Raw genomic sequence first — 27,929 nt, forward strand, 5'->3', positions numbered from 1 at the left:
ACAGCACTACCTAGAGGTTACCTAGTCAAAAAGCAGGAAAGGAAAATTTCATTGTTTTTGAAGGAAACTTTGATGTGGGTGTTTTTGTTTCTTTCTAAGTATTCCTGAACCAAAAGGAGGTGCCTTGAATCAAAAGTGAGGTGGCCTGGACTAAGTCCTTTCCAGTTGGAACAGGATAAATTTTATCTGCCTTTTAAGAAAAATAATGAATGGCATTAGTACCAAAGAAAAACAGCTAGCAAGATCCAGAGTGTCGGACTGGGCACCTGGGAGACCCGTGTCCTCGCCCCCACATGGCTATGAAGCTCAGTCACTCACTTTCTGCCTAACCTACCTTGTAGGGTTCTTGCTGTTGTGAGGATAAAATAGAACTTTGAAGGCAGCCTTGGGCCATCACAAGAGGGGAAAAGGAGGGATATGAATGCAATGCGATGATGGTGGGGGGGGGGGGGGGTGGAACTGCCAAGGAGGCTGAGATGCTCTCAAGGCCCGACTAATGTATGGCAGCAGCTTTTGGAACTCTACTTCAGGCAGGTGGGTCCTCGACCTTTCAGAGTGAAACACTTACCTGCTCGGCCTCTGTTCTGTTCTGCACAGGGGCTTCAAGGACATTGCTCATGGCATTGAATAGGTAGCCAGCGGCCTCCTTTCGCCCCAGGTCACTTTTGACATCCGCTTTATTCACAGCGAGCAAGGACTCACTGACACTTTTCAGAGTATGACTGGCTTCCACCTAGGCCGGAAAAGAGGTCCCTGAATACACACGCCCCACCCCAAATCACAAGAAGGCCTCCCCCCCACCCCCCGGTCATTCCTTGGCTTCCTTCTATACAAACCCCATGTAGGCGATCAGGCAGGAGTGAAGCGGCACCCCTCGCAAGTCCAGCATGGAACCACGAGGATTGTTTCTGGGGGAGGGCATTGCACATCCAAGCTTTGGTCAGTACAAGGAGGAAGGTTCACAAGATTGTTCTTCTTTGTGCGATGCCTGCCCTCCTGTCCAGTTGCTCAAGGCCCACAAAGGGGGACTGAGATGTTGAAAACCTTATTCTTAGTAAGGAGCAGAGGAAACAATGCAACGGTTTCTGTATCCCCCTCCACCACTGCCTCCCCAATTTTTCATTGCTTTCCTTCACAAGCTGTGGAATGAACTGAAGTGCTTTAGGACATTCCCCCACCCCACCCCTCAGTTCTCAGAACAGCAATACCACCTTAGCTATTTCTGCATGGCCCACACTCAGGTGAGAAAATACATTACCTGGGCTGCTCACCTGTGCCGAGGAAGAAAGCTCCTCGCTCCGGTAAGTGATATCTTGGAGCACCTCTGACATCTTCAGAGCGGTCTGCATCGATGTCACGTCAACAGTGGAGAGGGTGGTCAGCATGAGCTCTCTCAGCTTGGGGTGCAAGGGGAGAGCGTTGGAGACAGAAGGCGCCTGCGAGGCAGAGCTGCAGCGCAGTCACCCCCGACCTGAGCCTCTGCCGTCCAGGGTCCACCCGTCCCCATCAGAGGGAAGGGCTGCTGGCCTGCCTTCTGCACTGACCTTTCCACTGGTGTGTACGTACTGCTAACGTTTGACGTTTTGACTGTGGGTTGCTTTATCATTTTAATTGGAGTCATATTTTTATTATTTTGCATATTCCATTTTCATTGAAAGACATTTGGGGTATTACTTTAAGTGCTTTAAAGGATGCAGCTCAACTAAAATGGCTTCCTTCTTCCCTCCCATTCTTTACTGCTGCAATCGCTTTCTTTTTTATTTTTTAGATGATTAATAACAGTACAAATGCAAAAAAAAAAATCAATAACAATGACAACAAAAACCAAACCCCCATACAATGATATTTGGGAGCTGTTCATTGAACACGTATGAATAAAAGGGAAAGGTATCAAATGTTTATGTGATTTAATACAGTTTTGGATGGAAGGGGGCAATCCCAAAGAGGGAAGCATGGAAGAGGAAGTTAAGAAGAAGGGAAGGAATTATTAATTGTTATGTAGCCAAGGTCCTGGAAGCGGGGGCGGGGGGCGTGCACCAGCCATCCCTTTCTTGATTGGCACAGATGCAGCTTGTTTATTTATTTACATTTGTATAAAATGAAGATGGCATAATATTCGGGGATTTACACGGGGTTCACTCCCACGTGCTGACCGTTCCGATGTGGCAGAAGGACCGTGCACCTTCAGTGCCATGTACCTGGTGCTCATGGACGAGGCCATGATGACAAGCACGGCCAGCAGGGCCAGGGGTGACAGACGCGACTGACCTCTTTCCGTGCGTCTGCCTGCAGAGAGGAAACGACACTGTCTTCCTTCGTCTCTTGATTGAGGACGGAAGAGATTGACTTGTACAACTGGAACAGGGACATGCTGCTGTTCTCTCCTTTCAGGATGGCGTTTGATTTTTCCGAAATAATGGCCTGCAAGGTCTGGTTCCCACTGCTTATATCCTCATCCGTAACCTATAAAGCAAGGGGGAAATGCTCACAGAACAGTTGATTCCACGAGCATCAAGGACATCTCCAAACTTGTGCAGCTGAGTGCAAAATGCATGTGCCGTTAACTGCATCTTTAGCCCTGGCATGGTTGGCTTGTGGCAAATAAATAGCAGAGAGGCAGGGCCTCTGATTCAGATCAGAAGCATGGCATGAAGGGCAAGCAGCAAGAACGCTTGGCTAACCCGCAGTCCCAGTTCCAATCCCATGTGCATCGGCGATGGGAGGACAGCGTTTCTCTCAATGGCAAATTACAGAGCAAGTGTACGGTGTATAATTGTAGACAGTGCAGGCTGAAATGAGGCCTGTTGTGTACCCAGAAGCTTCGGAACCACTTCTGGACTTTATGAAAGAGAGATTATACATGAGTAAATGATTTAACATGTGACAGAAGGTCCCGGTGGAGGGATGCACTCTCGTTGTTGCTGCACAGTTTTAATTGTTTTGAAAAAAAAATCCATCTTATTTGTACTGTTTACTGTTTTTGTGTATGTTACGAATTTCCTTTGGTTTTGCTTTTTAATTGATTTAATAAAGATAAAAGTATAAAATTTAAAAAGGATACGATATAAAAAAAATTATTACACATAAGTAAATATACCCAGGCAAATGAGCATAGATTGTGGGGTTAAGGGGATCTTAGGCACTGTGAAATGCAGCCTTTCTGTTCTTCCCGAGGCTGTGATCTGATGTTTTTAGTGTTGCTTTGCAGCTAAATCTGAAGCAGAGCACATGAATAATTTCCTGCGTAATTTCCAGGCTGTACTAACCCGCCACAGCAAAGACTGCATGTGTTCTGCTACCTGACAGACTAAAAGCTTTAATATACTAGAAGCTTCTGTGGACTATAATTGAATTTGTTTGTTTAATTTGTATACCATCCAACAGCCGAAGCTCTCTGGGCAGTTCACAATAGCATGTTAAGAATAGCAGTCAAAGGTACATAGTATTAAAACATCATAAATAGTTTACAAAACAAAATTCAAAACTAAATGTAAAACAGATGAATCTATACAAAATATAAACAATCTTCAGACCTGTTTAACAGCTAGCAGGCCTCAGTAAACTACCTAAATGTCTGCGAGAGAAGTCGGTCTTTACCTGGAGCTGAAAATGCAGAAAAGCTGGCGCCAGGTGGGCCTCAGCGGGGCGTTTATTCCACATCTGGAGAGCCACCACTGCAAAGTTGTTGCCATCATCCATGCCTCCTTCCGAGTGCTAGTGGGAGGTATGCCTCCGAACTTGATCGGATGAAGGTTGGGGAGGCATTTCTCAGAGAGGTGTTCATCAGGTGCATGAACTATTCTCAGGAGTTTGGGGCATATATATAGTAAGCATGGCTGGGATGGGGGAAAGGTGGAAGTGGTAAACAGCAATATCAGTGGGAGCACAAATGCAGGATATACTGCTCTGTTTCACACGTAATACCTAAGAGTGAAACAACCCAGGGGTTGTCACTGGAGAAACGGAGGGATATGAATTCTGGACACCTTGGAGAAAAGGTAGGATATAAACCGGGCATATATATAGGTATGCGCATGACGGCTTAGAATGTGCATTGTCTCACTTTCCTGGAAGGGAACATTTGGGAGCAGGCTGCAAACAGTTGTGAAAGCCACAAGCCATGTGCCACCTACCCTGACAGTGGCGTTGGTGTGAACGGTGTCCCCGTAGCCGTTGCTTACTGCAATGCTAATCTGCAGAAGAAAGTCGTCTTCCTCTTGTCCAGGTGGAAGGTAAACTGAAGAGAGAGCCGGATCTGGTCCACAGTGTAGGAGTGAATCTGGAAGGGGTGGGAGAGGGCATGGTTGATCCACAGGCCAGAGGAGGAAATGGGCTTTTCTGTGTCTGAGAAGCCTCTGCTTCACCAGCCGGGGACAAAATGGCCCCTTGCACACTGATAAATGATGTGTCACTTCTATCCATGGAAAGCCTGCAGCCCCCAGAGACAAGCCAGGCCTCTCAAGGGGAAGGTGAGGGAACAGGCTCCTGCCAACCCCTTCCCACCAGCCCCCACACCATCCTGCTCCTCCTGGCAGGCAGTGCTGGACCAGGATTGGGCCTCTGCCTGAGGGAGGTCCTCAGCCTCAAGCGTGAGGCCCTTCCTGTGCTCACGCTGGCCTCTCTGCTTGAGAGCCTTGAAGAGAGGGGGCCTGCTCCGCCTTCACAGGGTGTGCCGTGGAAGGAGGTGCAAGTCCAAGGAGGTCCTGGGGGTCCATCTATGTGGCCTGAGGGTGCTCCGTGAGTCAAATCTGTCACCGGAGGCCTGGTGGCATCAGGGACATGTAGTGCCTTTTACCAGCCTTGGCTGATGGACCAGCTACACCCCTCCTAGCCCAAGGATAACCTGGCTTCAGTCATTTATGCTCTGCTAATCTCTAAGCTAGACTACTGCACTGCACTCTACCTGGGGCTGCCCTTGAAGACTGCTCAAAAGCTGCAGGTTGTGCAAAATGTGGCAGCCAGAAGGTCCAAGCACAGAACCCCAATTCTGGGCTGCTTGCATTGGCTGCTGGACCTCATTGGCTTCCAAGACCAAGTCAAGGTGCTGGTTTTAGCTTCTAAAACCTTGCATAGCTTGAGACGACTGCAATACCTGGCGGAACAGCTCTCCCAGCCACAAACTACCCACGCGCTATGATCGAGAACTGGGGCATGCCTCTGGTTGCCTGCTCCAAAGGAGGCCCAGTTCATGGCAACAAGGGGAAGGGCCTTTTCAGTGGTGGCCCAGTTATGCAACAAGCTCCCCACTGAGGCCCACCTGCCACCAACCTTCCTATGTTTTGGGCACTGGGTTAAGACTGTCTTCTACGGCAGGGCTTTAATTAGTTTTATATTATATTGAGGCATTGTCAACTTCCTTACAGGTCTTGTGACTTAATCTGTGCAAGCAATTGCAGCTTCTTAACATTTGGTTTTAAATTTTGTAATGCCTTTTATGAAGTTTTACTGTATCCGTATTGTTTTTTAATCTGTTTTCAAGGCTTCTCCCAAAGATCACTGGGAGTTCCTCTTTGGTGTAGTTGCTGAGCAATTTTGGCTCCCTCCCCAGAGTGCCCTGCAGAGAGGCAATGATTATTAGAACGGTCCATTCTAAACCACACTTTTCAGTAATTCTTTAAAGTAAGAACTACACATAATAGGACATTTTAAATGTTCCAGCCGTACCCCGAAATGGGCCCACCTGCTGAAGCAGCCCTTGGGGTGGCAAACCTCATGCTTAAAGAGGCCAAACCAGGCCGTTGTTGCAAGTAGCAGCCTTGCTCCTTCCAGAAGCACATGGGACCCGTTTCTGCTGCAGAGCTGGCACACTGAATGCCGTTTGGAGGGTGCCATTTAGGCTAAATCCAGCAGCCGGTCCCTGAGCCTCAGGTGTATAGCAAGCAACCCGTCTTCAGCCCTCGCTCCTCAGGTTTCAGGTCCATGTCCAGTCGGCAGTGTAACTCTTTCATGCAGTGACCAAAGCGCTTAATGAGCTCCCCACAAGCTATTCCAGGCCAGGAAACCCGCTTCAGCATCACAGACAGCTCCGCGAACGCTCGAGCGAAAGCACAGCATCACTGTGCCTCCCCACTGACCCCAGGGCCATCTTCGCAGAAGGCAAGCGGCCACCTGTGACTTACTTGGCTCCAGATAGAAACAGAATGTGAGTGAGGAGCCGCCGATGGCAGCACACTTGTCCACGAGGCAGAAGTAGCGGCAGGAGACAGAGAAGCTGGTGAGCACCGATCCTTGTGCAGGAGACACGCTGCACGCCGGAACCGCTGGGGGTGGCACAGTGCTGACAACGTAGCTCTCTTCGCCATATTTGCGCTCACTCGTCACTGGAAGTTGTTAGACACAAACAGGTCAGACAGCACGGTTGGGGCCAGGCTAGGGTTCACTCTCCGATAAACCATTTATTTTCCTGCATGAAATAGTCCTTTGTTTACTATGGAACAGTCCAGCCTATTGCATGGTGTCCATTACCAGACCCATCCCAGGATTCCTATTGCAAGACAGGCTGTCCTACATAAGTGTCAATACCTGAGACAGCTTCAGGGCTCCCCCTGCTGGCCAAGGACCCACACAGCCGCCCTCGTAGTTGCCGGAGTGCCACCCAATCCACTGCAGCTGCCAGGGCTCTCATGCGCTCCGCCTGGGAGCCCTGGGAGAAGGGCTACATCAGCACTCGCTCTTCCCCCCAGAAGCTGCTTTGGCAAGGAAGCTTCTCCTGCTTGCTGACCGTTTGGACTCTGCTCCTGGAATGCTGTCCATCACCCTGCCCCTGCTCTGCTTGTGATCCTGTGCCTGCTCCCGATCCTGGACCCTACCTGGTTTCCTGGCTTGCTCCTCCTCTTGCTCCAGCCCCTCAGGTGCCTGCTCCCCTTGGCTTGTCCCCTCAGTTTCCTGACTCCCGGCTTGTTTGACCCCTCCGACCTCTTGAACGGATTCTGCCTTACGCTTCAGCTGCCAGTTCAGACCTCGGACTGTCTGATGGAGCTCATGGACGACCCTTGTGCCCCCACTCCAGTGCCCTGTCTGTTAGCCAGCCACCCACGCCCTGGGCGCGGGCAGCAAGGCATTGAACACTGTGGAAACAAACTTTGCAAATCACAGCCAATGAATAGAAGCCAGTGCTGATTAATAGGATGACTAAATGCGACCTAAATAAAGAGACAGCAGTTTGGGCGAGCTGGAGAACAGCTGGCTAAGGAGACTAAGGCAAAGGGGGGAAAGTGCAGGGTCAAGTAGGCGGCTGTTTTGTGCATAGCTGTGTAGCCATCAGCACAAATAAATTTTAAGTAAATCATGAGATGGAAGGTAACTGGATGTTAAAGTAACTTCCCTTTTTTATAGGAACTTCTCTTTTTATGCCCACCAGGAAGCTTCGTTCACCTCTAAACTCACTCTGTGTCCTCAACTATAAAAACTTTGTGTAAGATGTGGGAGGGTGGCCACCTTGCGGTTGACAAACCCCCCAGGAGAGCCCTCCCACAGTGCTGTGTCAATAAAGAGCTGATGGACCGAGTCTCAATCATTTGGGGAGGGGCACAGGGGGTTCTATTTTCATGGAACAGCTTTCTTCCAAACATGCAGTAGCCATTCCTTATGGGAAGATGTTTGTAGGTGACCTCATGAGTTTTTCTTCTGTGCCTAGCCAGCCATTTCAGTGAGCAGGAAAACACGGCATTAAATCATAGAAGAGTAGCGTTGGAAGGGGCTTATGAGGCCAGAGGGTCCAAGCCCCTGCTAAGGGCAGGGCTCCAAGTTAAACTGCTCCTCTCAGATGACTGTCCAGCCGCATCTTGAATTCCTTCAGTGTGGGAGAGCCCACCACCTCCCCAGACATTGGTCGCATGGTTGTGCTTCTCTAACACTCAGGGAGTTCAGCAGAAATCTAGCTTCTTGTAACTTGAGCCCATTATTCTGTATGTTGTGCTTTGGAGTGATCAAGAACAGATCCTGGCCCTCCTCGGTGTGACAACCTTCCAAGGCCTCGAAGAGTGTTGTCACATCCCCTCAGTCTTCTCTTCACCAGGTTAGACATGCCCAGGTCTTTCGAACTCTCATCATGGGGCTTTGTTGCAACAATGGGAGAAAGTGTGATTTCCTGTTCTCTGTTTTCACTGTCCTGATAAATCCCAGCCCTCCATCTAGAGATTATTCATTGCAGTGGCTCAGATCTCAATTCTATGACAAATACAGCAGAGGTACAGCTTGGAAACCTCATTGGCTGCTCTTTGTGCCAGGAGTGACTCTAAAGTAGGCATTTATTTATGTATATATTCATTATATTCAGCATTATCGTTATCCTGCTTTTCCAGTAATACTCATAAAATGCTCACTGACAGGAAAACCAATTAACAATATACAGTATTACAACCATCAGTCTAAAACAGGAAAACAGCAAATAAAATAATAAAATGGGTTATCCATATTCTAAATCTCACACCTGTTACTTTGATTCTAAAGGCTTCTCTTTGTGTTTGCAAGAAAGACGTGTTCAGCACCAGCGTGGTTGTGTTACTCTGAAGCAACATGAGGGAACTCTGAGGAAAACCATTCAAGGTACAGCTTGGTGGAAGTGGACTGAGCTGCGGAGAAAAGGGGGGAAAGCCGATAAAAAGCCATTTTTCAGTGAGCTTTCCACCATATCCTCCAAAATGCCTGCTTGAGAATTTCATCTAGGCCCCAGATGGCTGTATTAATTTTTCCATTAAAAAACTGTATTATCAGCTTTTGATAGGCTTACCTCTCTGTCTCTTAAATCCCGTTTTGTACTGGAGCTTAAGCCTAAAGGAAGTGTGCTTTGGGATTGCAGATTTAAGTTTTTAAAACAGGCTGTTATTGCTTTTTCATTGGCACAAGGCCATCATCTGGAACCAGGTGCAAAACTCTGGCTCAGGAGGAGAGACGGCCCTTAGCATCAAGGAACAGAATGGGCTGACGCACGTGCGAGGACAACCAGGAGTGTGGGTTGAGTACGGATTGTCACTGAATTGTGGGTTATTTGTGAACTGTGAGTTGTCACTACACGGAAACCCTGCATTGTGGTTTAATCCCAACCCTATGGGTTGTTCACCATAAGCAACACAGAAGTCACAACCCAATAGCAAAAGACGGGCTCTTTTCCTGGGTTGGTTGTGATTAACAATCACACTTCAACCAGAGTACTGGATTCACATATGATAACCCATGATTTAAAGACAACCTACACTCAGACTGTACTCTGGCTTTTTACATGTGAAACAGGTCATTATCCTGGAGCACATACTCTGCTCAAGAACTCGTTTTCACTGCCTGAACAGAGCCCAGCACCCTTTCTCACAAAAATTTCTTCCTGATTTTCTCACAAAAATCTGCTTTCTTCATTTCAGCAATCTAACTGGTAGAGAGAAGAAGAAAACACAGAAGAGCAATAGCTTTTTTGGAACCAACCAAAATGCTATGAAAAGTGTGCAAGGCACTCCAACGGAGCCAAGCTCAGGGAAGCAAAGTTCCATTTGGATGCCAGGAAGCACTTCCTGACAGTCAGGACCCCGAGGGTATGGAATGGGCTTCCACAGGAGGTGGCTGAGGCCCCATCGGTGCGGGTGTTCACGGATAGGCTGGACATGCACATGGTGGGGATGTTGTGAGCGGAGCCGGCTGGAGCCGGGGGTCAGACTAGATGGTCTGAGAGGATCCGACTCGCTCTGTTTCTATGTTTTACAGCATGCTGGTTGATATTAAGAAAGATATGGGCCAACTTGCATTTTGTTCTGATAGTTCAAGTTCAACTATCGAGTTTTTAATTAGGAAAAAGTTTCTTTATTCTTCCTATTGTTGCAAAAGGAGTCAGAATCTTACCAATCTAGTGCAAATAACCCAGGGTTTGATAGGCAGTCAGTCCCTCCCTTGGAAAACATGTTTTGAAGTAGACATTGAAAACAAGAATGAAGGAACAGCTGCGTCAGCCGCATGGAAAGCAGACGTGTGCCGTGTGTGTCATCTTGGAGACTCCTGTTCCCGGCACACCAGCAATGTTTCCCATATGTGACGGCCAAAATGCATAGGAAACTGCCACTCGTACCAGGTCTGATGGTTTGTCCAGCCAGCCCAACTTGTGACCATCAGGATGTTTTGGCTCCCATTCAGCTCCCGTGAATTCTCACCGTTGGTTATGCTGGCTAGGGCAGACACTGGAGGGCTATCAGTTGCCCACTCCAGTCTAGCCCAGGACTGCTCACCAGGACAGTCGATGGCTCTGAGGCAGGGGAGGTGCATCCAGTCGCCTTCCACCTAGTCCTGTCCACTGGAAATGGTACAGGCTGAGTGTGGACCTTGCGTATAGACGCTGCTCGGTTATGGATCCCTTTCCCATTCACGAATAAATTAAAACTTGGGGCACATGGCAGTCTGTTCCCAGCAAGGTTTGTTAAAAAGGAGACCTTCCCTCAGTGCAATTCCCTGCCGCTCACACGAACTGGGGATCTGGGAGCAACTCCTGACTGCGTATTTTCCGCACAGGCAGTGGGCAACTTCCTCTGAAGGCAGGCAAAGCTGCCAAGTCTCTGTGCTGGGGAGGACCAGAGTACAGATTCAGTGGCATAATTACCCCAGGGAAGCTGGCCGTGGGGAGGGAAACCCCTACCAGCAATGCACGCAGCAGGAGCATCACTCGAGAACAATGGGTTTAAACACCTGCTTTACATCCACAAGGTATCTCCAGGGCAAGGAGAGAGCCCTGTCTGCCACCAGGCATGGTAACCTGGGGACCTCCGGGTGCTGGAATACAACTCCCATCATCCCTGACCATTGGCCATATTGGATGGGACTGGTGAGAGCTGAAAGCCAACACTCCCTGGCGCACCACAGGTACCTTCTCCCTGGTGTGGAGTTAAATGGGCCGATGGTCCTCTTTGGTGTAGCATAACATCTGATGCTCCAAAGCCATGGCTGACATTCTCCTCCGTGGCACAGGACATGGCTTTTGGCTTCCTGAGGCAAAGAAGAAGACGGCACCTGACTCCACTGATGCACAAAAGCCAGCGAGAGCGGCAGTTGAGACGTTTGTCCACACTGATGATAGGACCTTGTGCCTCTTGCACCTGCAGGTAGCCGGCTAATTTAGGGGACACAGAATGGGCCACGTGGCACACGGCTCTCTCCTCCAACGCTTTCTGCTACCTCCCAGCTTGAGGTGGCTACTTCACTCTGCCTGACGGTAGCCACTGGTCAGGGAATTGGAGCTCACAGGAGCCCCTGGTTTCTTTATTTCTCCTAGTCCATTGTCCATTCTCACATGGAACATTATTGTGTACCTGTGCAGAGCTACTGACTTGCAGGAGGAGCTCACCTTGCTCTGGAACGTGTGATCTAAATACCATTTGTAGAGGATCGCTTTTGAGTCTTCCCCTGAAGAGACGCGGAGTGTGACGTCTTCAGTGGCATTCACCGGCTTCTTGCAATTCGTCTTGCAGCTAAAAGTAATGCAGGAGCCACGTTAGCACACACAAGAAATGCCCAGAAAAGCAGGGGAGAGATGTGGGTTTGCCTCCCAAATAAGCTCTGAGCAAAGGCACGGAACCGTCTTCAGCCAAAGGGCCAAATCCTATTTCATATGAGCTCTCGGGGGAGCATTCCAGTGCTGGGTGAGGTGAAAGGCAAAAGGGACAACATTACTAAAGAACCAGCTTTCTGTAGCTTAGCAGCCTCCATGCCAATAACTAATGAGAGCCATTTCAAGTTTTTAGAACAGGGCAAAATGCACAAAAACCGGGAAGCCACCAAACAGTTTGGAATTGGGGGAAAGGGGGCAGGGCTAGGAAAAGGGGCGTGGCCTTTGAGGAACCCTGCTGGGGAGAGGCAGTTTGGTGCCCCAGTCCGATGTTCTGCTCTAAGGCATTCTTACACAAGAGATACTGTTTTGCATGCACTTCAAATAGCCTTGAAGGTTTGAGATGCCAACATATATTCCCTGTCCATATATTCCTCTATCAACTTATTTTTGCTCAAAGCTCTTACTGCCACTAACTAGGCTCTTGGCAAAGCAATTCAGCCATTTAAAATAGGGGGAACATGCAAAAGTTGGCCAACCACCAAACAAGTACAGGGCATGGAAGGAACATGATCGGGCCCATGGACCTGAGGGTCAACACCACTGGTCTATAATGAGCAAAACATCTGGAGAACAGGAAGTTGTTGCATTGGCTTCCAATCTACACAGGAACTAGTGGGGGACATACCGTGACCCTCGTCCATCTCACAGGTTTTGGTCCAAGCAGCATGCACAAGAAGTACCAGGATTAAGAGAGGCTGGTTTCCTAAAAGGTCTCTATCAGACATTTTCAGAACCTCAGAGCTTGAGGAAACACTGGAGGTGTAGCACACCTGATCTGAATGCTCAGCTCACGCTTGGCTGTTATGTAGAGGCACTGCTCGTCCTGTTCCTCCTCCTGCTCTTTGTTCTTCACTGTAACTTTAACAGTCACTGCTGAGCTGGGAGGTGGTAAACAGGCATGTGGGATTTGGATCTCCCTTTGGTCTGTAGGGATCGATCGCTTCCGGATGCATTCAGACCACTCAGGCCAGCAGGAGCCTACAACAAAGGCACTTCTGAGCGGCATCGCTTGCTGTTAAGGATCTCCTCTTATCCATCCTAGAACCTTGCCCAAACATTAAGAAAGGTCCTGCCTGGGGTTGTTCCAAGACAATTCGGGGGAACAGGCTCGGAGTGGGGTGGAAATGGGAGGAACTTTAGAGCCCACCTCCGCATTCTGCAGCTCAGTGACACTGCTATCCAGAAACACAACAGTTTTGTAGAAACTTTCTAGCTTTAGGGAACCTCCTAAAGACCTGAAGACCCTCTCCCAGCAGCATGCAATAGCAACTGCCGCCTTGAAGGAAGAAGCACCAACAGTTCCATATGTAACTAGATAGCTAGATATATCTATCAAACATTCGGCTCACTTAGGGCTTTTCTACACAGCTGTTTCATCTATTTTCAGTTTTGTTACACAACTGAGACCCAAGTTCAACCTAGAGGTGGCACTGCAGTGTAGCAAAATGGCACAAATGCCCCAGTAGGGACTGCTTTTTCTTTGACATTCAGGCATGTTCCCCATTTTCCCTGCCCTGAAAATCCCCCCCCCCCCCCCGCCCTCGAAAGTGCTTGCAAGCCAACTGTTTACAAACAACAATGAAACTGGAGGGCATTGTCTAAAGGACCCATAGAAAACCATAAACAAAGAATGATGACTGCATGATCCCAGAATAGGATTTCTTTTCTTAGTTGTGCTGACCATTCTGGCCACCAGAAATGGAACAGAAGGACCAGGAAACAGCCGCGGAATGCTTACCACAAGACCATGAGTAGAGCGAGTTGTTGCTAGTTTCATCCGGCCAGCCCAGAGTAATGGGTGTGAAGAGACCAGCGTGACGGCTGGGCTTAACGTACATCCTGTTTTTCCTTTTCTCATCCTGAGGCAGAAGCAAAGGCAATAATTCTGTGTAAGCAGGTGGACTATCTTTTGAAAAAGGCATATTTCTTACCCTTAAAGGGACACTTTTCTTTGCTGAGGAAAGTTTACAGTTTTTCTCTTGTGCTGCAGGGTCTACCTTCCTCAAGGCGGGGCCTTCTGGATGTGTAGGACCACAATCCCCATCATCCTCCACCAGCAGGGCTACAGGCTGGCTGAAGTGATGGGAGTTATAGCCCACTGTATCGACAAGGCACCAACTTGAGGAAGGATGATTCCATGGGAGGAATTACCAGATCTTCAGCACTCTGGGGACTTCCTGAACATGTGGGAATTTGAATGGTGTTTTTGGACATGGTTCAAATAAAAGTGCAAAATTATTGTTTTGTGTTGCTTTCGTGTTTCTCTTATACTGTATGCCAACCTAATGGTTTCAGGAAAATGCAACATAAAATAAATAGCTGATGTTAAACCACTACATCACAGTGTGAAAAATAAAGCCAGTTACTTAAAATGTAGGGAATATTCCCAGGATGAAATTCTTAGCTATATTTCCCCACTAACTTACCAAAGTGCCATCAATACTCACAACTTTTCTTTTAGCATAGGCATTGGATTGCTCTTCATTTTCTTCTGCAAAGAACAAGGTGTGAGGTTTAATAACACCTGCTGATGAAATGCAGGCTTTTTCTGTGTAAATAACAATTACTTTTTCCCTTCATCTACATGAAAGTCATGCTAAAAGTGGAAATGGATACTATAAAACAAGTTGCATGTATGGAGGCAGATTTCAGTTCTCCGATCTCTGGGGCTGCCATGCGTTCAGACAGCCCCACTGGCTGCCTCCGCTTCTGTCCCGATGGTCCCTGCTTTAATGCATTCTGTGGCCAACAAAGCTTGGTCTGGGCACATGCATGTAGAACGTGTTGGCAGTGTCCTCACGACATGCTAACCATCGTTTGAGGCTCCGGGCACAAGCAGGAAGGAGCTGCAAATGCCCGGGCCTGATCCCTACCCCATCCCCACACCCTCTCCCAGTGCAAGTGTGGGGGAAGGCAACCCCATCAGTGTTTCCATTCCGTCTCTTTGAACCTCACCTTGTTGCCTGTCATTCCAAACTTTGTCCAGTTTCAGGACAAGCCAACTGGTCATAGGTTTGAAGCCAGATTGTTTAACTATATGCTTATTAGTTATCTATTGGATAGTGTTATTTTATCCAGTGACAATTTAGCATTTTCTAGGAGCCTGTCTTACCTTCTTTAGCAGAACTGTTAGATGACACAGTGACAGTTCCTACATCAATGCTCATGTTGGAGAAGGCATTCATTGCAAACACCTTGACCAGAAAGGTACCTGGAAAGGACATATTGTCAAAGATAAATAGGAGTCGCCATTAAAAATTGTGTTTAGGAACTCAAAGATGGGGCTTGGCACATTAATGGGTGGAGCATAGTAGGTTCAGGAGCCAAGCCTACTGGGCCGCCAGAAGTTGCCTTACTCTGCCGTGACAGATTCTGGTTTATCTAGTCCAGTAGTGTTGGCACTGACTGCAGTGGCTCTTTAGAGTTTCAGGCTGGAGCTTTCCTGGCCCTGTCTGATATGCTCGGGACCAAACCTGAGACCTTCTGATTGCAAAGCTTGTGCCACACCACTGAGCCACGGACCCTGCCAATCAGGGAGAAGTAGCCCGTGTGGCATCGTGGTGAAGAGCATGGGACTGGGACTCAGGCGAGCTGGGTTCGAGTCCCCGCTTGGCCACTGGGTGACTCTGGGCCAGCCACAGACTCTCAGCCCAACCTACCTCACAGGGTTGTTGTTGTGAGGATAAGATGGGGAAGGAGAATGATGCAAACTGCCTTGAGCCCTTTGTAGGAAAAAGGCAGGATATAAATCAAAGGGGGGGAAAAAGTACTACAAGTTGATCAGGAGGCATTGTGTGGCAGGTGAGAAGTGAAGCCTGAAGGATAAAAGTGGGAGGAAATGCCATTCACATGTGGTTTTGGTGTACAGTGTGCTTTAATCACAAGGATGCGCTTGTGCATAAAGCAAAACTGCTTCCTCTCTTGCTTCACCCCAATTTCAGGGAGTGAAATTGAGCATTGCCAGGACCATATGCATCCACAATAAAAGACAGAGGAAAGAAATGGGGTTCGTCTACTCACTGTAGATGGCAAAATGGTCACAGATGACAAAGTAAAGGCAAAGGGGCTCAGTTCCTACTTTGGCTCAGTCTCCTCCTAAAAGAGGATCTATGACCTCCCTGACAAAGCGCAAATGCAAGCTGAAGCAGCAGGATGGCGGCTTGAGGTTGATAAGCAAATGGTCAAGTGACATCTAATTCTGCTGAATGAGTTCCAATCTCCAGGGCCGAATGAACTCTGTCCCAGAACAACAAAGGAGCTGCTCCAGAACCACTAGCTATGATCTTTGAGAAATTATGGAGGCCAAGGGAAGGCCAAATGACTGGAGGAGGACACTGTTGCCCCATCTTCAAGAAATGGGAGGAGGGTGGGAAAAGTTAAAGACAAAATTGTATAATAAATTACCAAGATGGCTTTCACCTATGGAAGCTCTTGTATATCCAAATGCATTGAACTTTGAAAGGATCATAAGATATGATGACATTTTGGATAATGATGGAGGATTGAAATTGAATCAAGAAATACAAGAACAAGGATCTAATATTTCTTGGTGGCATAAGGTGCAGATACAATCGAGATATGCTAAAGACTATAAAATGTGGGGCTTTTTTAAAGATTTAACAGCATTTGATCAGGTGATGCTTAAATCAGATGAGAAAATGATTAAAAGACTATATAATTTCTTACTCAATAGGAGAATGGAAGATGAGCAGGTTAAGGAAACTATGATAACGTGGGCACAAAACTTTGGATATAATATTGAACTAGAAAAATGGCAAAAGCTGTGGGAGAGAAATATTAAGGTAACATTAGCAACTTCGTATAAAGAAAACCTGTATAAAATGTTTTATAGATAGTATCTGTCGCCAAATAGATTAGCTAAGATGTTTCCAAATATGTCAAATGGATGTTGGAAATGTAAACATAAATTGGGTACTTTCTATCATATGTGAAAAAGTATTGGATTAAAATGCATAAATGGCTTGAGGAAATGTTACAAAAATCCTTAGCTTTTAAACCTGAAGTTTTCTTATTAGGCATCATACCAGTTGATATTAGTAAACAACAAATGTACTTGATTTTACATGTAATCACTGCGGTGAGGATTGCATTTGCTCAACACTGGAGAAGTGAAGAACTACCCCCCGATTAAATGACCCTAAAAAAGATCTTGGACTGTGCAGAACTGGATAGATTGACTTTGTCATTGAAGGAGAAAGAAGATACTGATTTGGGACTCTTTTTATTACTGGCTAGAGAAACAGGACTTCGTATAGATTTAAATATGTTTTTAAGTTATCATAAACAGAAAAAAATTTGGGGGCTGACCCAGCAGGTCCGATGTTTCTGATGATTGATGTTGTTTTTAGTTTTAGGGGGTTTTTAGGGCTAATTTGAATAAAACTTATTATTAAAAAAAAGAAAGAAATGGGAGGAGGGGAGAACCTGGTACCTATAGATTAGTGAGTTTGACCTCAATCCCTGGGAAAATTCTGGAGCAAATTATAAATCAGTCTGTCCGCACATACAATGCACTGATGACAAGAAGCCAACATGGATTTGTCAAGAATGAGTTCTGGTTCCTGCATCTAAGCAGAGCAGAGCAGAGCAAGCTGCCCCAGCTGGTCCAGGGCCTCTGGGATACAAGCAGCCAAGCTCCCAGGGAGCGAGTGAACAGGAGGGGGAGGTCCAGGGAGAGGTCCCTAACTTTTTTCCCCGTTATGCTGCTCTTCCTTATTTCACCTTAATTCCCCTGCTGCATGTGGTAGCACGAGCAATGTACCAAGAAGACTCCACTGGGGTGGCCTACAACAACTGCAGCTGCTGCCCACTCGTACCCCTATTACAGGGAAAAGTGAGAGCCCGGGAGCAGCGAGTGTCCACCCTCTGGACAAGAAAGGAAAATGCAGAGTTTCTAGGCAGAGCGGAGGAGCTGCAACAGGTAAGTGCGGTCCAGAAGGAAAAGAACAACAGCGAGCCGAGGTGGCAGACGAGAACCCCGAGAGAAGAGAAAATGAGAAAACTCGCTAGAACAGGGTGACAGTTAGTGGAAATCCCAAACCTCTTCGAGATGCTTGAGGAAGAGACTGGTGAGAAACCCACTGAATAACTCTTTTTCAGACACACTGAATAACTCTTTTTCAGAGACAAAAGGCCAATCAAACAAGGAAAGGGATAGCAAAATTTGCAACAAAAGGAGAAGAGTGCTAGTTGTGGAAGAAGATGGAAAAAATATGTATTTTATGATGACCCAGAGAATCACCAAGTATGCTGTCTCCCTGGCGCCAAGCTTAAAGATCTAACCAGCAAGTTCACACAACTCATACGACCCACTGACAAATACCCCTTCCTTCTCTTCCACGTGGGAACTAACAACAGTGCCATGAGAAGTTTTGCTGATATAACGTCAGACTTCGAAGCTCTAGGGAGGAAAGCACTGGGGCCCAGATAGTCTTCTCGTCAATCCTATCAGTACATGGAAGAGGAACTGTTAGAGAAAGAAAAACCCTTCAAGTGAATGACTGGCTACGATGGTGGTGCAATTCTGGGACCACAGGCTAAGCTTTCCGGAAGATGGACTGCTGGCAAATGATGGGCTGCACCTCACAAAGAACAGGAAGCAGGTGTTTGGCCACCACATGAAAAACCCCATCAGAAGAACTTTAAACCAAAACCTATAGAGGAGGGAGCATGGCATACCATCACCTGGCAAAGACGTATATATTTCAACAGAGAAAAAAACCTCAAGCACGGCTCAGCACCAGTCTCCCAAGAAACGTAGAAAGAAAACCAGGGCACAGTGAGAATGAACTTCAAAGTCTCTGGACCAATGCCCAGAGTATGGGAAACAAGCAACATGAACTTGAGTTCATAGTACACAAGGCCAATTATGATCTTACAGGAATACCTGAAACTTGGTGGGATGACACATGACTGGAACTCTACAATTGATGGCTACAACCCATTCAAGAAAAATAGAAAGGACAACAAATGCTCCAGTGGCCGGCAAACGTCCACCTGCCTAGCCTTCAAGCCTTGGACAGCATCCCACAATACTGACCCTCCATGAAAGAACACAGCCTTCCCAGTAGAAATACAAAAATATTGTCAAGTTGGCAATTCTATCCCAGCTGAAATCTGAAATGCGAAACATGGGTTTGAATATCTAGTCCAGGGTACTCCATAGTCCAAACCCTTCCTTATAGTTAGCAGACTCAGTACACATTTCTCTCCCTTCCACCGCAGTCCCGGATTTCCTAGTTATAAATAAGACTGATTTGAACCAGTTATATGGCAATACCTTCAAACTTCACTGGGATCCTGTATGTTCTGGTTTCTTCTTCAGGGCCATCCTCCAAATGGGAAAATGTTTCATTCAGCCCAATCACCTCGAACCTCAGTTTTTCAGGGGCCCCATGCTTTGCAGAGACTTCTATCTGCAAATCATCTCCCACTTCCACAGAGGAGGAGGTTAATCTGGCTTGTAGATCAGAGATGGGCTCAATAAAATGGACTGTGAGCATTTCCATAACTTCTGATTCTGTGGTGTTGCTGGAGGCAACAATTTTCAGCGGATGCATCCCAGGACCTATCAGCCGCTGCGTCTCACCATCCAAGGTCAGATTATGAGGAAGAAGTCCCCTCTTGGCACTCGACTCCATCAGAGTCTTGTTACCAGCTAGCACAGTGTAGGTTACTCCACTTCCTGAAAAGCAAAAGATTTCCCAAATGTCCTTCTCCAGCTACTGAATGAATCATTAATCACCATCACCATCAAAATAAAAGATTAAGAAGAAGAAGAAGTTGCTATGTGGTATAAATTACACCATGTTTGTTTGTATAGTGGTGTGAATACTATTATTATCATTATTACATTTATATGACCCCGCATAGCCCATAGGGTTCTCTGCATGGCCCACAATAAAACAGAAATAATACAAATTCATTTTCAAAATATAATTCTAAAATCAGACAATATTCACATGCTTTCCTAGAGAAGAAGAATAAAACATAATGAAGAATCAAAGACAAATATAAAACACAGAAGCATTAAAATACTGTTAAAAACACAGGTTGGCAAATCCTTCCTGGGGTTTTTTGTAATCAACTCCCATCATTCCCAGCAGCATGGCTGAGAGTCAGGGATATTGTGCATTGCAAAGTTTGGACTTCCAGGTTGTGAAATGCTGCCAAACACCTTGACTGCAGTCCAGATGCAACTATCAATTATTATTTAAACCATTTCGATTACCTAGTCCTATCTACCAGACAGCACAGAGTGTTTTTAAAAAATAAAGTTTTGAAATACATTTAAAATGCAGCTGCAGGTAAAACATTTAAGAACAGAAAAGACATTTCACTTTTAAAAAAATTAAAACCAGAAGATAAACTATCCTGAACGAAATGTTACATTCAATGAACTAACACTCAGACTGGGCTATAGAGAAAGGTTTTGGAGAACAGTATGAAACCGCATCGGCTGCACCACATTTCTCGGTTTTTATACTGATTTCCTCCCAAATGCTTGGTGTTTATTCTTTTTTTTTCATTCATCTCAAATCTCAGCAGCACAAGACTTCTAGGACTATTTATTAAAAGAAGTAGCAGGAAAGGGAAAGAGCAGGAGCTTTCCTGTCTGCCATGCTGTAGTGGAACCTGGGCTCACAGGGATGGTTAATTATGGCACCCCCTCAGTCTCCCCCCTTCCCCTTGAGCTAGCTGCAACCTGCACCAAAATTGTGGAGGAAATGCATTTTCCAAGCCTGGTAACGCAAAATACGGTGGGCTGGCTTGGACTGGAATGGGCAGCTGAGACCTGTCAGCTATATTACCGAACGGCTCCCAGAGCTGCAAATCAACGCAGCGGCCTGCAGTTCTGAACTCCCTCGGGAGGGTGGCTGTGGGGAATGCCATGATTAGCCACACTTCAGAATGCTCCAGCGCAACACTTCTGCGCACTGGGGAAGGAAAACGAAGGCTCTGACCTCCGTCAAGTTCCACCTGAATGCTCAAGGGTTCCTCATACGCGGTCCTGCAGGAAGAGCTGTTCCCTGCCTCATTCCTGCTGAAGCACCCGGTGACGGTCAGCGTGTCCATTTTGTCTCGGACAGTCATCAGCTTTTGAGCTGTCACATGCCATTCGCTGGTCGTGCATTCCACAAAGATGGTGAATTCGCCGGGAGACGTGTATTGGTGGGTCATGTTGCTGGAGGAGCTTGAGAGACAAACGGACAGTGTTATCAGGGCCCACGGGGAACCTGCCACAAATGGTTGCAGTGTGGAGCGCTCCTCCCCCGGGGTCTCACTAGCGAGTGATGCATGCCCACTTTCCAGAAACTCCATTCCATCCCCTCTACCCCACCTCTTTCCATTCAGCTGCTAGTCAGCATTCCACAGCTTCCACAATGAGTTATTCAGGGCTTTTCATAAAGATGTATCATACTTCTGCAAACCTTGCAGCATGCCCTAAGTGTACAGATAAATTATGGCTACATGAGGATTCCTACTTGGAGACAGAGAAGATCAGGCAGCTAAGGGTGTGTATATGAAAACGGTGGCCCCAACACCCTCGGCTTCCTAACTCACTTCTTTGCAGCTGAGCAAACATCTCACTTTCCACAGCTATTGTTTTGACATTTATTTATTAAATTCATATCCTGCCTTTCTCTTTTTTAAGGAACTCGGAGTGGCTTATATCATTCTTCTCTTGCTGATCTCAATCTTATCCCCACAACAACAACCCTGCAAGGTAGGCTGAGCTGAGAGTCTGCGGCTGGCCCAAAGACTCCCAGTGGGCTCCATGGCTGAGCAGGGACTAGAGTCCAGGCCGCCTGAGTTTCAGCCCCGTGCTCTTAACCACTGCGTCACACTGAGTCTCCAATACTGAGTACATAAGGACTACTCTATAGCTAAAAAGTTCCTAAGTGATGATCCCCAATAACATCAAAATTCATAATTTAAAAGACATAGTAATTATGCCAATGAAATGGCAGTTGCCTCTTCGATCATGGGAAGCCAGTTTAACAAAGACTGTTTTAACAAAATGCCCCAAATGGGGTGGCCTTTCTTGTCAGGGAATTTAACAGAAAGAGAGTGAATACCTCAGGAGCACCATGGCCTGCCATTGCCTGCGAGAATACCGGACTACAGATTTAATCATCATAAATAATTATGAATAGAATCATATTCAAATTTGTTGTTGAAATTTTACAGTAGAAAAATTAATTAATAATTAATAAATGAACAAAAAAACCCTCAAGTCTTACCATAGCACTGCTTCATTTAGAGCATATTAAGCCGTCCTGAGATGCCATGCATACAGGACGGCATATTAAAGTTTTAAATAAATAAATATTACTGACATACAATGAAAGCAAAATGCCCAGCAATAGTGTAAACTTACGATGGCGGGTAATAGGGATCGACAGTGTTTCCGTCTCCAGTGCTAACGATGCAGGAGAGGTTGCCCGAGTAAGGCAGGAGCAGCCATTTCAAGGATATGGTGATATTTTCAAAGACAAAGCTTGTCTCGGTTACATTCAGCTGCAAACCTGTAAAACAACGCATAGTAACAGATCACCTTTGGCATACCCATTCAGCATTCCCACAAAACTTCCTTATACAATGTTAGACCATTGCTCCATTTCGTCTATCTGCTGCTGTTGTTGTTCAGTCTCAAAGTCACGCCTGACATCTGAACCCAGTGAAGGTGGGTTGTTGGTGTGGTTAACAAACTATCTGAAGCTCTAAAAGAGTCTATAGGTTCTGGGTGGTTTGTTAACCATGCCAACATCCCACTTTACCAGGTTCAGACATCACACAAAGCCATGGGTGCAGTGACTTGAATATTCATAAGGACATGCTACAGTAACCGCATCTTGAATAAGCCACAGTGGGCTGCTGTGACTGTATGAACCCAGTCAATGACTGTCCTGTCCCCCCGCCCCCCCAGCCCCACTGCCCTCAGTTATATGGCTGAAAGGAAGAACGCTTGGGTGTCCAGTTCTGGGAACCCAATACAAGAAAGATGCAGGCAAACTGGAAAGGTTCAGAGGAGGGTGACTAAGATGACCCAGGGACTGGAAACAAAGCCCCATGAGGAGAGATGGAAAGAACTGGGAATATTTAACCTTGAGAAGAGAAGACTGAGGGGAGATGTGATCGCACTCTACAAGTGCTGAAAGGTCTGTTGCCAAGAGGAAGGGCTCTCCCAAGATGGAGGCAATCAAGATGCAGCTAGCCAGCCATCTGAGAGGGATGATTTAACCTGTAGTCCTGTGCTGAGCAGGGGGTTGGACCTGATGGCTCTCTGGCCCCTTCCAACTCTATTATTCCAGGATTCTGTCAGGAATAGATGTTTGTTCACAGTGTCAGTTTGTGCTGGTTCACGGTTTACCGGGACACAGCACCGACATTTTTTTAGCAGGATGCGTCCTCCCGTTCTCTAGGATTTCCTGTTCTGTCTCACATGACTATAAGACCCCAGTGTAACTGAGGATCATGAGATGCACCACCCAGAGATTCCTGAATACTCACATGCTTAATACTAAAGAATTCTAATGCTGGGAATTGATTTTGCGTAGCAGAACTGTTTACTGCTGAAATGAGGAAACGTTGGCGTTGTCAGAAATCCTGGCTGATCTCCTGCAAATCTAGAGAGGTGGAGGGGCTTAATCCTTCTCGAGCGTCCCCAAGGAGCTGCCCATCCCTCACCTGCCTCCCATCTGCTCAGGTGCCCTGCTCACACCTCAGCCTGTAGCAACATCCCCAGCCTTGTGAGATGGGTGAGGGTTGGAGATGGCAGCTCCATCTGGAGTCTAGATCAGTTGGCTAGGCTACATTGATCTAGGCAGGGCCCCCCTATCACTTACTTACTAGGACAGGAGAATCTACCTAGTACATGGGCCTTATTTCCCCTCTCTCCTGTTACTGTCCTTTGTCTCGTATGAAGGGGCCAACTGGAATTCCTTCCTCTGTATAATTACTGAAGAAGGTATGATTTGCATTTGGTGGCCCGGCTTGGAGGGCTGACATTCAATACTGTTAAGGGTAGTTTTGCTCATGAGGCATCTTCTTCCATTTGGCAATGCAAATACTTTGGCAAGCTGCAGAGTCATACTTATACATTTATATTTATTTATTCCTTTCATTTATATACTAGTCAGAAAGGCTCTCTGGGCAGTTTACAAAGTTAAAACACATAAGCAAAGATAAAAAATAACAATGTCACAATAAAAACAGTACAAACAACCCAAAAACAAGAATAATAAAAACAGCTCCAAGACAGCTAGTGAAATTGATACACAGATATAGCAGTGGCATCTAATAAAAGCCTATTCAACCTGCAATGTTAACTATTTGGGTGGGAAAGAAAAAGATTTTCACCTGGCTCAGAAAGGAAAAAAGCACTAAACTAGCGACACCTCTCCTTCCTTTTCTCTTTGCAAGTGGGGGGGGGGGTCTGCTTTTTCACCCAAGAACCTTAAATTAAAGTTTGAGATTATCTTGCATTATTATCAGTGCCTGAGAAAGCAGCAAGAAGGAAAATGCAATGCCAATAAGCTTTTAGGCCAACTTTCCCAGCACAAGCCGGATGATGCAGGTGAGAAAGGTTGTCACAATGCAACGAAAATGAAGGCAGAGAGGCTCAAGGGCAATTTTAAAATGACATGGCAGGGAGGGGAAGACAAATTTCAAAGTGCTTCGGAAAACATTCTGCAGGCTGGCATACCCGCCACGGCAGGCTCGGGGTATGGGAATGGTAGCCCAATATGCATTGCGAAACATCATGCTTTTTTGAAAAAATCACGCTTGCAGCAGATTTATGGGATTTTCCTCATACACACAGGCACACGAATGTGGGCTATTTGCTTCCATGCTGGGTTTTTTAGGGGTATGAATTTTCATCACCAGAGTAGGGCCATCTATTTTTCTGTCTGTGAAACGAGATGGCTCTGCACTGGGGCAATGTAGTTTTTACGCTTACTTGAAAGCTCAATATTTTCTGCTGGAAGGAAAATGGCTGACTGGCTTCCCAGAGGCTGATTCAGTCATTTGGGCCCAGCATGGAAGTCACTGGAGAACGCTTTCCAACCTGGTAGTGTGAGCAAAAAGTGGTACTGCTTACCTTCCATGCAGTGGTACTGAATCGACAGGTAGCTTCCCAAACCCGGGCACGGGTCTCCAAAAAAGGTCCCATCAGCTGCTACTTGGCAGGCTTGGAGTCCATGACACTGCCCTGCATGGAGTGATTCAACCATTTTATTTTTGAAGAACTAGGAAGGTAAATGTGAACACACTGAAACACAGGTTTAAAGTTGGGTCACAGGCTGTTCTAGGTCAAGGTCTGATTTACCCTGCACAATGTGGTGCAGGTCCCTCTGAATTCGGTCAAGTTATTTCTGATGATATCTAAATGAATTATTTTTATTTTTATGATGTTTGTTTTAGTTATTTTGAATGATGATTTGCCTTGAACCCATACAATAAAAGTGTCTGTGTATTGTAATATATTATAAAACATATGTTATATAATATATTAGGGCTGTGATCCAAGTAAGGCAGTAGTAATTAGTTGATTCCTGATTTCGCTGATCAAAGATGTGATCAACTGGTTAAAGCTGTATAAATTTGCATAGGGATAAGCAAGACTTGTGTCTTTTATTTAGTTTTAGATCATGCTTATGTGCATCGTGACAGCAATCCTTTCGGAAGATTTCCGTGTGAGAGAGGGATGCCTCTTTTAACATTCCATCTGGATTTTTTTTCATGCCTGCTTTTTTAAGTGGTTGTGAAAAGCTTGGGAGGTCAGAGTTAGCAGGAAGAAACAAATACATCCACACTTGTCCATGACCGGAAAAAAACATCCAAAATCTGGAAAATTCTTTTATCAGGACCAAACAAAACACCACAAAAGTGCAGCCAAGCTTTTCCGTTTCCTAGAACTCTTCATCAGGTTAGGTGGTACAAAAACACCCCAGAAGTTGTACAAAGATTAGACCACATGCTGTGGCCACTAAAAGTGCCGTCTATGCTCAGGGTGAAGACAGCTGGGGGAGTCCCAGCCTGGAGGTCCCCCGCCCTGCCCTCCCACCCCCAGCAGCCGGCATGGAAGAGTGATGCCAGCTCCTCTTTGGAGGCTGCAGCCTGGGATGCGCCAAATGTGCATCAAGGTGGGGCAGCACCGGGTGGCACCCTTCTTGTGCCTGGTCCGTATTTATTTTCGTAGTGTATTGTACCGTGGTGCATTGTGAGTATTGTAGATATCGGATTGTACCTCGCGTCCGAGCACAGAGAAGCAAAGGCTGTATGTCTAAAAACTGAAATGCTGGCTGTAATTTGTATCTGAGACACCTTCCTAAAGATGGGAAGAGCAGGAATAGAGAAACGGTGCAGCAGTGTCCATTTCATAGACACAAGGCTGCCTGTTTTTCTGTTGTCTGCCACCATTTTATTGACTCGGAGAGGCTGAGATGCAACTTGGAAGGGGACGTAAATGTTTTCCCTTGTTATTATAATTTGATGAAACTATAATATTAGTATCTAATATTCTATCTTTATTCATTTTGCTTTTTCCTTTGCTTATATAATATGTTTTTCTTTATATTAGCAAAGTGTTCTGGATCACATTTTTAGATTATGCTGATGCTTGGGGTAATCTTTTGTTTGAATAATATTGAATAAATAAATTATTATTTTATTTTATTTATTTTGTATTTATAAGCCGCCAAGATAGACTCTTTAGGTGGCATATTTACTTATCACTCTCTCTATATATATATATAGAGAGAGAGAGAGAGGGAGGGAGGGAGGGAGGGAGGGTAGTAAAATCATGATATAAAATAGCATATTGTAATTTAAAATACATTAAAATTATGTATATTAAAATCTGTTTCAAATGCACTGTCCAATCAATTGGGAACAGCTCCTCCAAGCTTTTCAGGGTGCAAAGCTCTGCACACTTAGCCAGAAAAAAAGGCTCCCGACTCCAGCACACCCCATCCAGCCAAGGTGTGAGCCCTTTTCCTGGCTAGGCCTACAAAGGATGGCACCTGAAATCAATTCCTCTAATGGATTAATCAAGTGACTTTCACAGCCCAGAGAGAGCACACACTATTTTTACGGGCAGGGCTTTTTTTGTCATAGAATGCACCGGAATGGCATTCCGGCACCATTTTGTGACGGATTTTTCCACGTGATTGTGAATCGCCCTGTTGGGCATAGCAGGTTGGCAGCAAAAATCATTAACATAGTGCTTGTGGGCTGCTTGTGTGTTGGCGTTGATTGTGAGGGCGCTGCTCGGCTTGGGATCAGTCGTGTGGTCGTGCACTGAGTGCTTACTGCCGGCGGCGACCATTATGTTTATGTGTGTGTAGAGTGACTGGCTACATGCTAAAGGTAAATAAGTTCTTTATTTCAAAAAAAGTTGGTGAATTGAAAATCTTTTTTAGTGTAAAAGTGTGACCCCAAGACTTGAGTTCGGACACCTTTTTTTTTTACAAAAAAAGCACTGATTACGGGTATGTTTTATTTACTTTTGTTTGATCCTGCCTTTCTCCCACACAGAATGCAAGGCAGCCTCCATACTCTTCCTCTCCATCTCACCATCACAGCAACCCTGTCAAGTAGGCCAGACGGAGGTCAGTGTCTGCCCCAAAATCAGCCAGCAAGCTTCGTGGCCGCGCAGGAACTAGAACCTGGATCTTGTGAGTCCCAGTCCAATATTCCAACCACCACACCATTCCAGCTTTCACAGAGAAAGAACCTGAAACTGGGATAGCTATACAGTCCTGTTGGCTTGCTTGTTAAAAAATCCATTCCTCTCAATTCCCTTTTCCATGTTACTGCAAAGCTTCATCATCATTTCCTTCCTTCTCCTTCCTATTTCTGCAGCCTTCCAATTCACAAACCCCAAACCCTTACCTGCCACTTCATCCTTTACGCTGATCCAGCTGCATTCCTCTTCAACATCAAACTGCAGGGCAGTCTCCAATACACAGTAGTGAGGCGTTTTCCGTCCATAGAAGCTGTCTCCAATCTGGATTACCTCTCCAGAGCCACACTGCACCGTGGCATTAAAGTTGTCGCACGCAATGCTTTGGCCTGATTCTGCACAATAAGGATGGAGAAGTGTGCCATTGGTGGCAACCGCAGAGACCCTTTGCGATAGCCCCACCTGCTGAGCGGTCACACAAGCAAAATGGAGGAAGGTACGCTCAGCTCCTGGGTTCTGAAAGGGTCTTCTCATCTTGCCGCATGTTCAACGGCCCATTTGTTTCCCTTCCTTTAAAGAAGGGTTTGAGGGGACCCTCAGCAGATTATCTGCTGAAAGATCTGCTCCTATACCAGA

General features: G+C 46.2%; 1 protein-coding gene across 1 annotated transcript in view; it reads right to left on the minus strand.

Moving 5' to 3' along the window:
• The window catches only part of PKD1L2 (polycystin 1 like 2), a 77,890-nt gene that overhangs the window by 43,970 nt on the left and 5,991 nt on the right, over window positions 1–27,929 (minus strand). Inside the window, exons 3-18 of the mRNA XM_044434106.1 lie at window positions 27,503–27,688; window positions 24,708–24,818; window positions 21,984–22,131; window positions 20,566–20,795; window positions 18,882–19,286; window positions 14,685–14,792; window positions 14,032–14,069; window positions 13,320–13,440; window positions 12,352–12,559; window positions 11,318–11,441; window positions 8,432–8,573; window positions 6,120–6,320; window positions 4,134–4,279; window positions 2,269–2,463; window positions 1,272–1,397; window positions 569–733 (exon numbers count right to left, since the gene is read on the minus strand). Coding sequence (XP_044290041.1) covers window positions 569–733; window positions 1,272–1,397; window positions 2,269–2,463; window positions 4,134–4,279; window positions 6,120–6,320; window positions 8,432–8,573; window positions 11,318–11,441; window positions 12,352–12,559; window positions 13,320–13,440; window positions 14,032–14,069; window positions 14,685–14,792; window positions 18,882–19,286; window positions 20,566–20,795; window positions 21,984–22,131; window positions 24,708–24,818; window positions 27,503–27,688 — 2,654 coding nt within the window. The remainder of the gene's footprint in view (window positions 1–568; window positions 734–1,271; window positions 1,398–2,268; window positions 2,464–4,133; window positions 4,280–6,119; window positions 6,321–8,431; window positions 8,574–11,317; window positions 11,442–12,351; window positions 12,560–13,319; window positions 13,441–14,031; window positions 14,070–14,684; window positions 14,793–18,881; window positions 19,287–20,565; window positions 20,796–21,983; window positions 22,132–24,707; window positions 24,819–27,502; window positions 27,689–27,929) is intronic.

This window comes from Varanus komodoensis, unplaced genomic scaffold (assembly GCF_004798865.1).
Source record: "Varanus komodoensis strain SLA01 unplaced genomic scaffold, ASM479886v1 scaffold27, whole genome shotgun sequence".
In the NCBI taxonomy this organism is placed as follows: domain Eukaryota; kingdom Metazoa; phylum Chordata; class Lepidosauria; order Squamata; family Varanidae; genus Varanus; species Varanus komodoensis.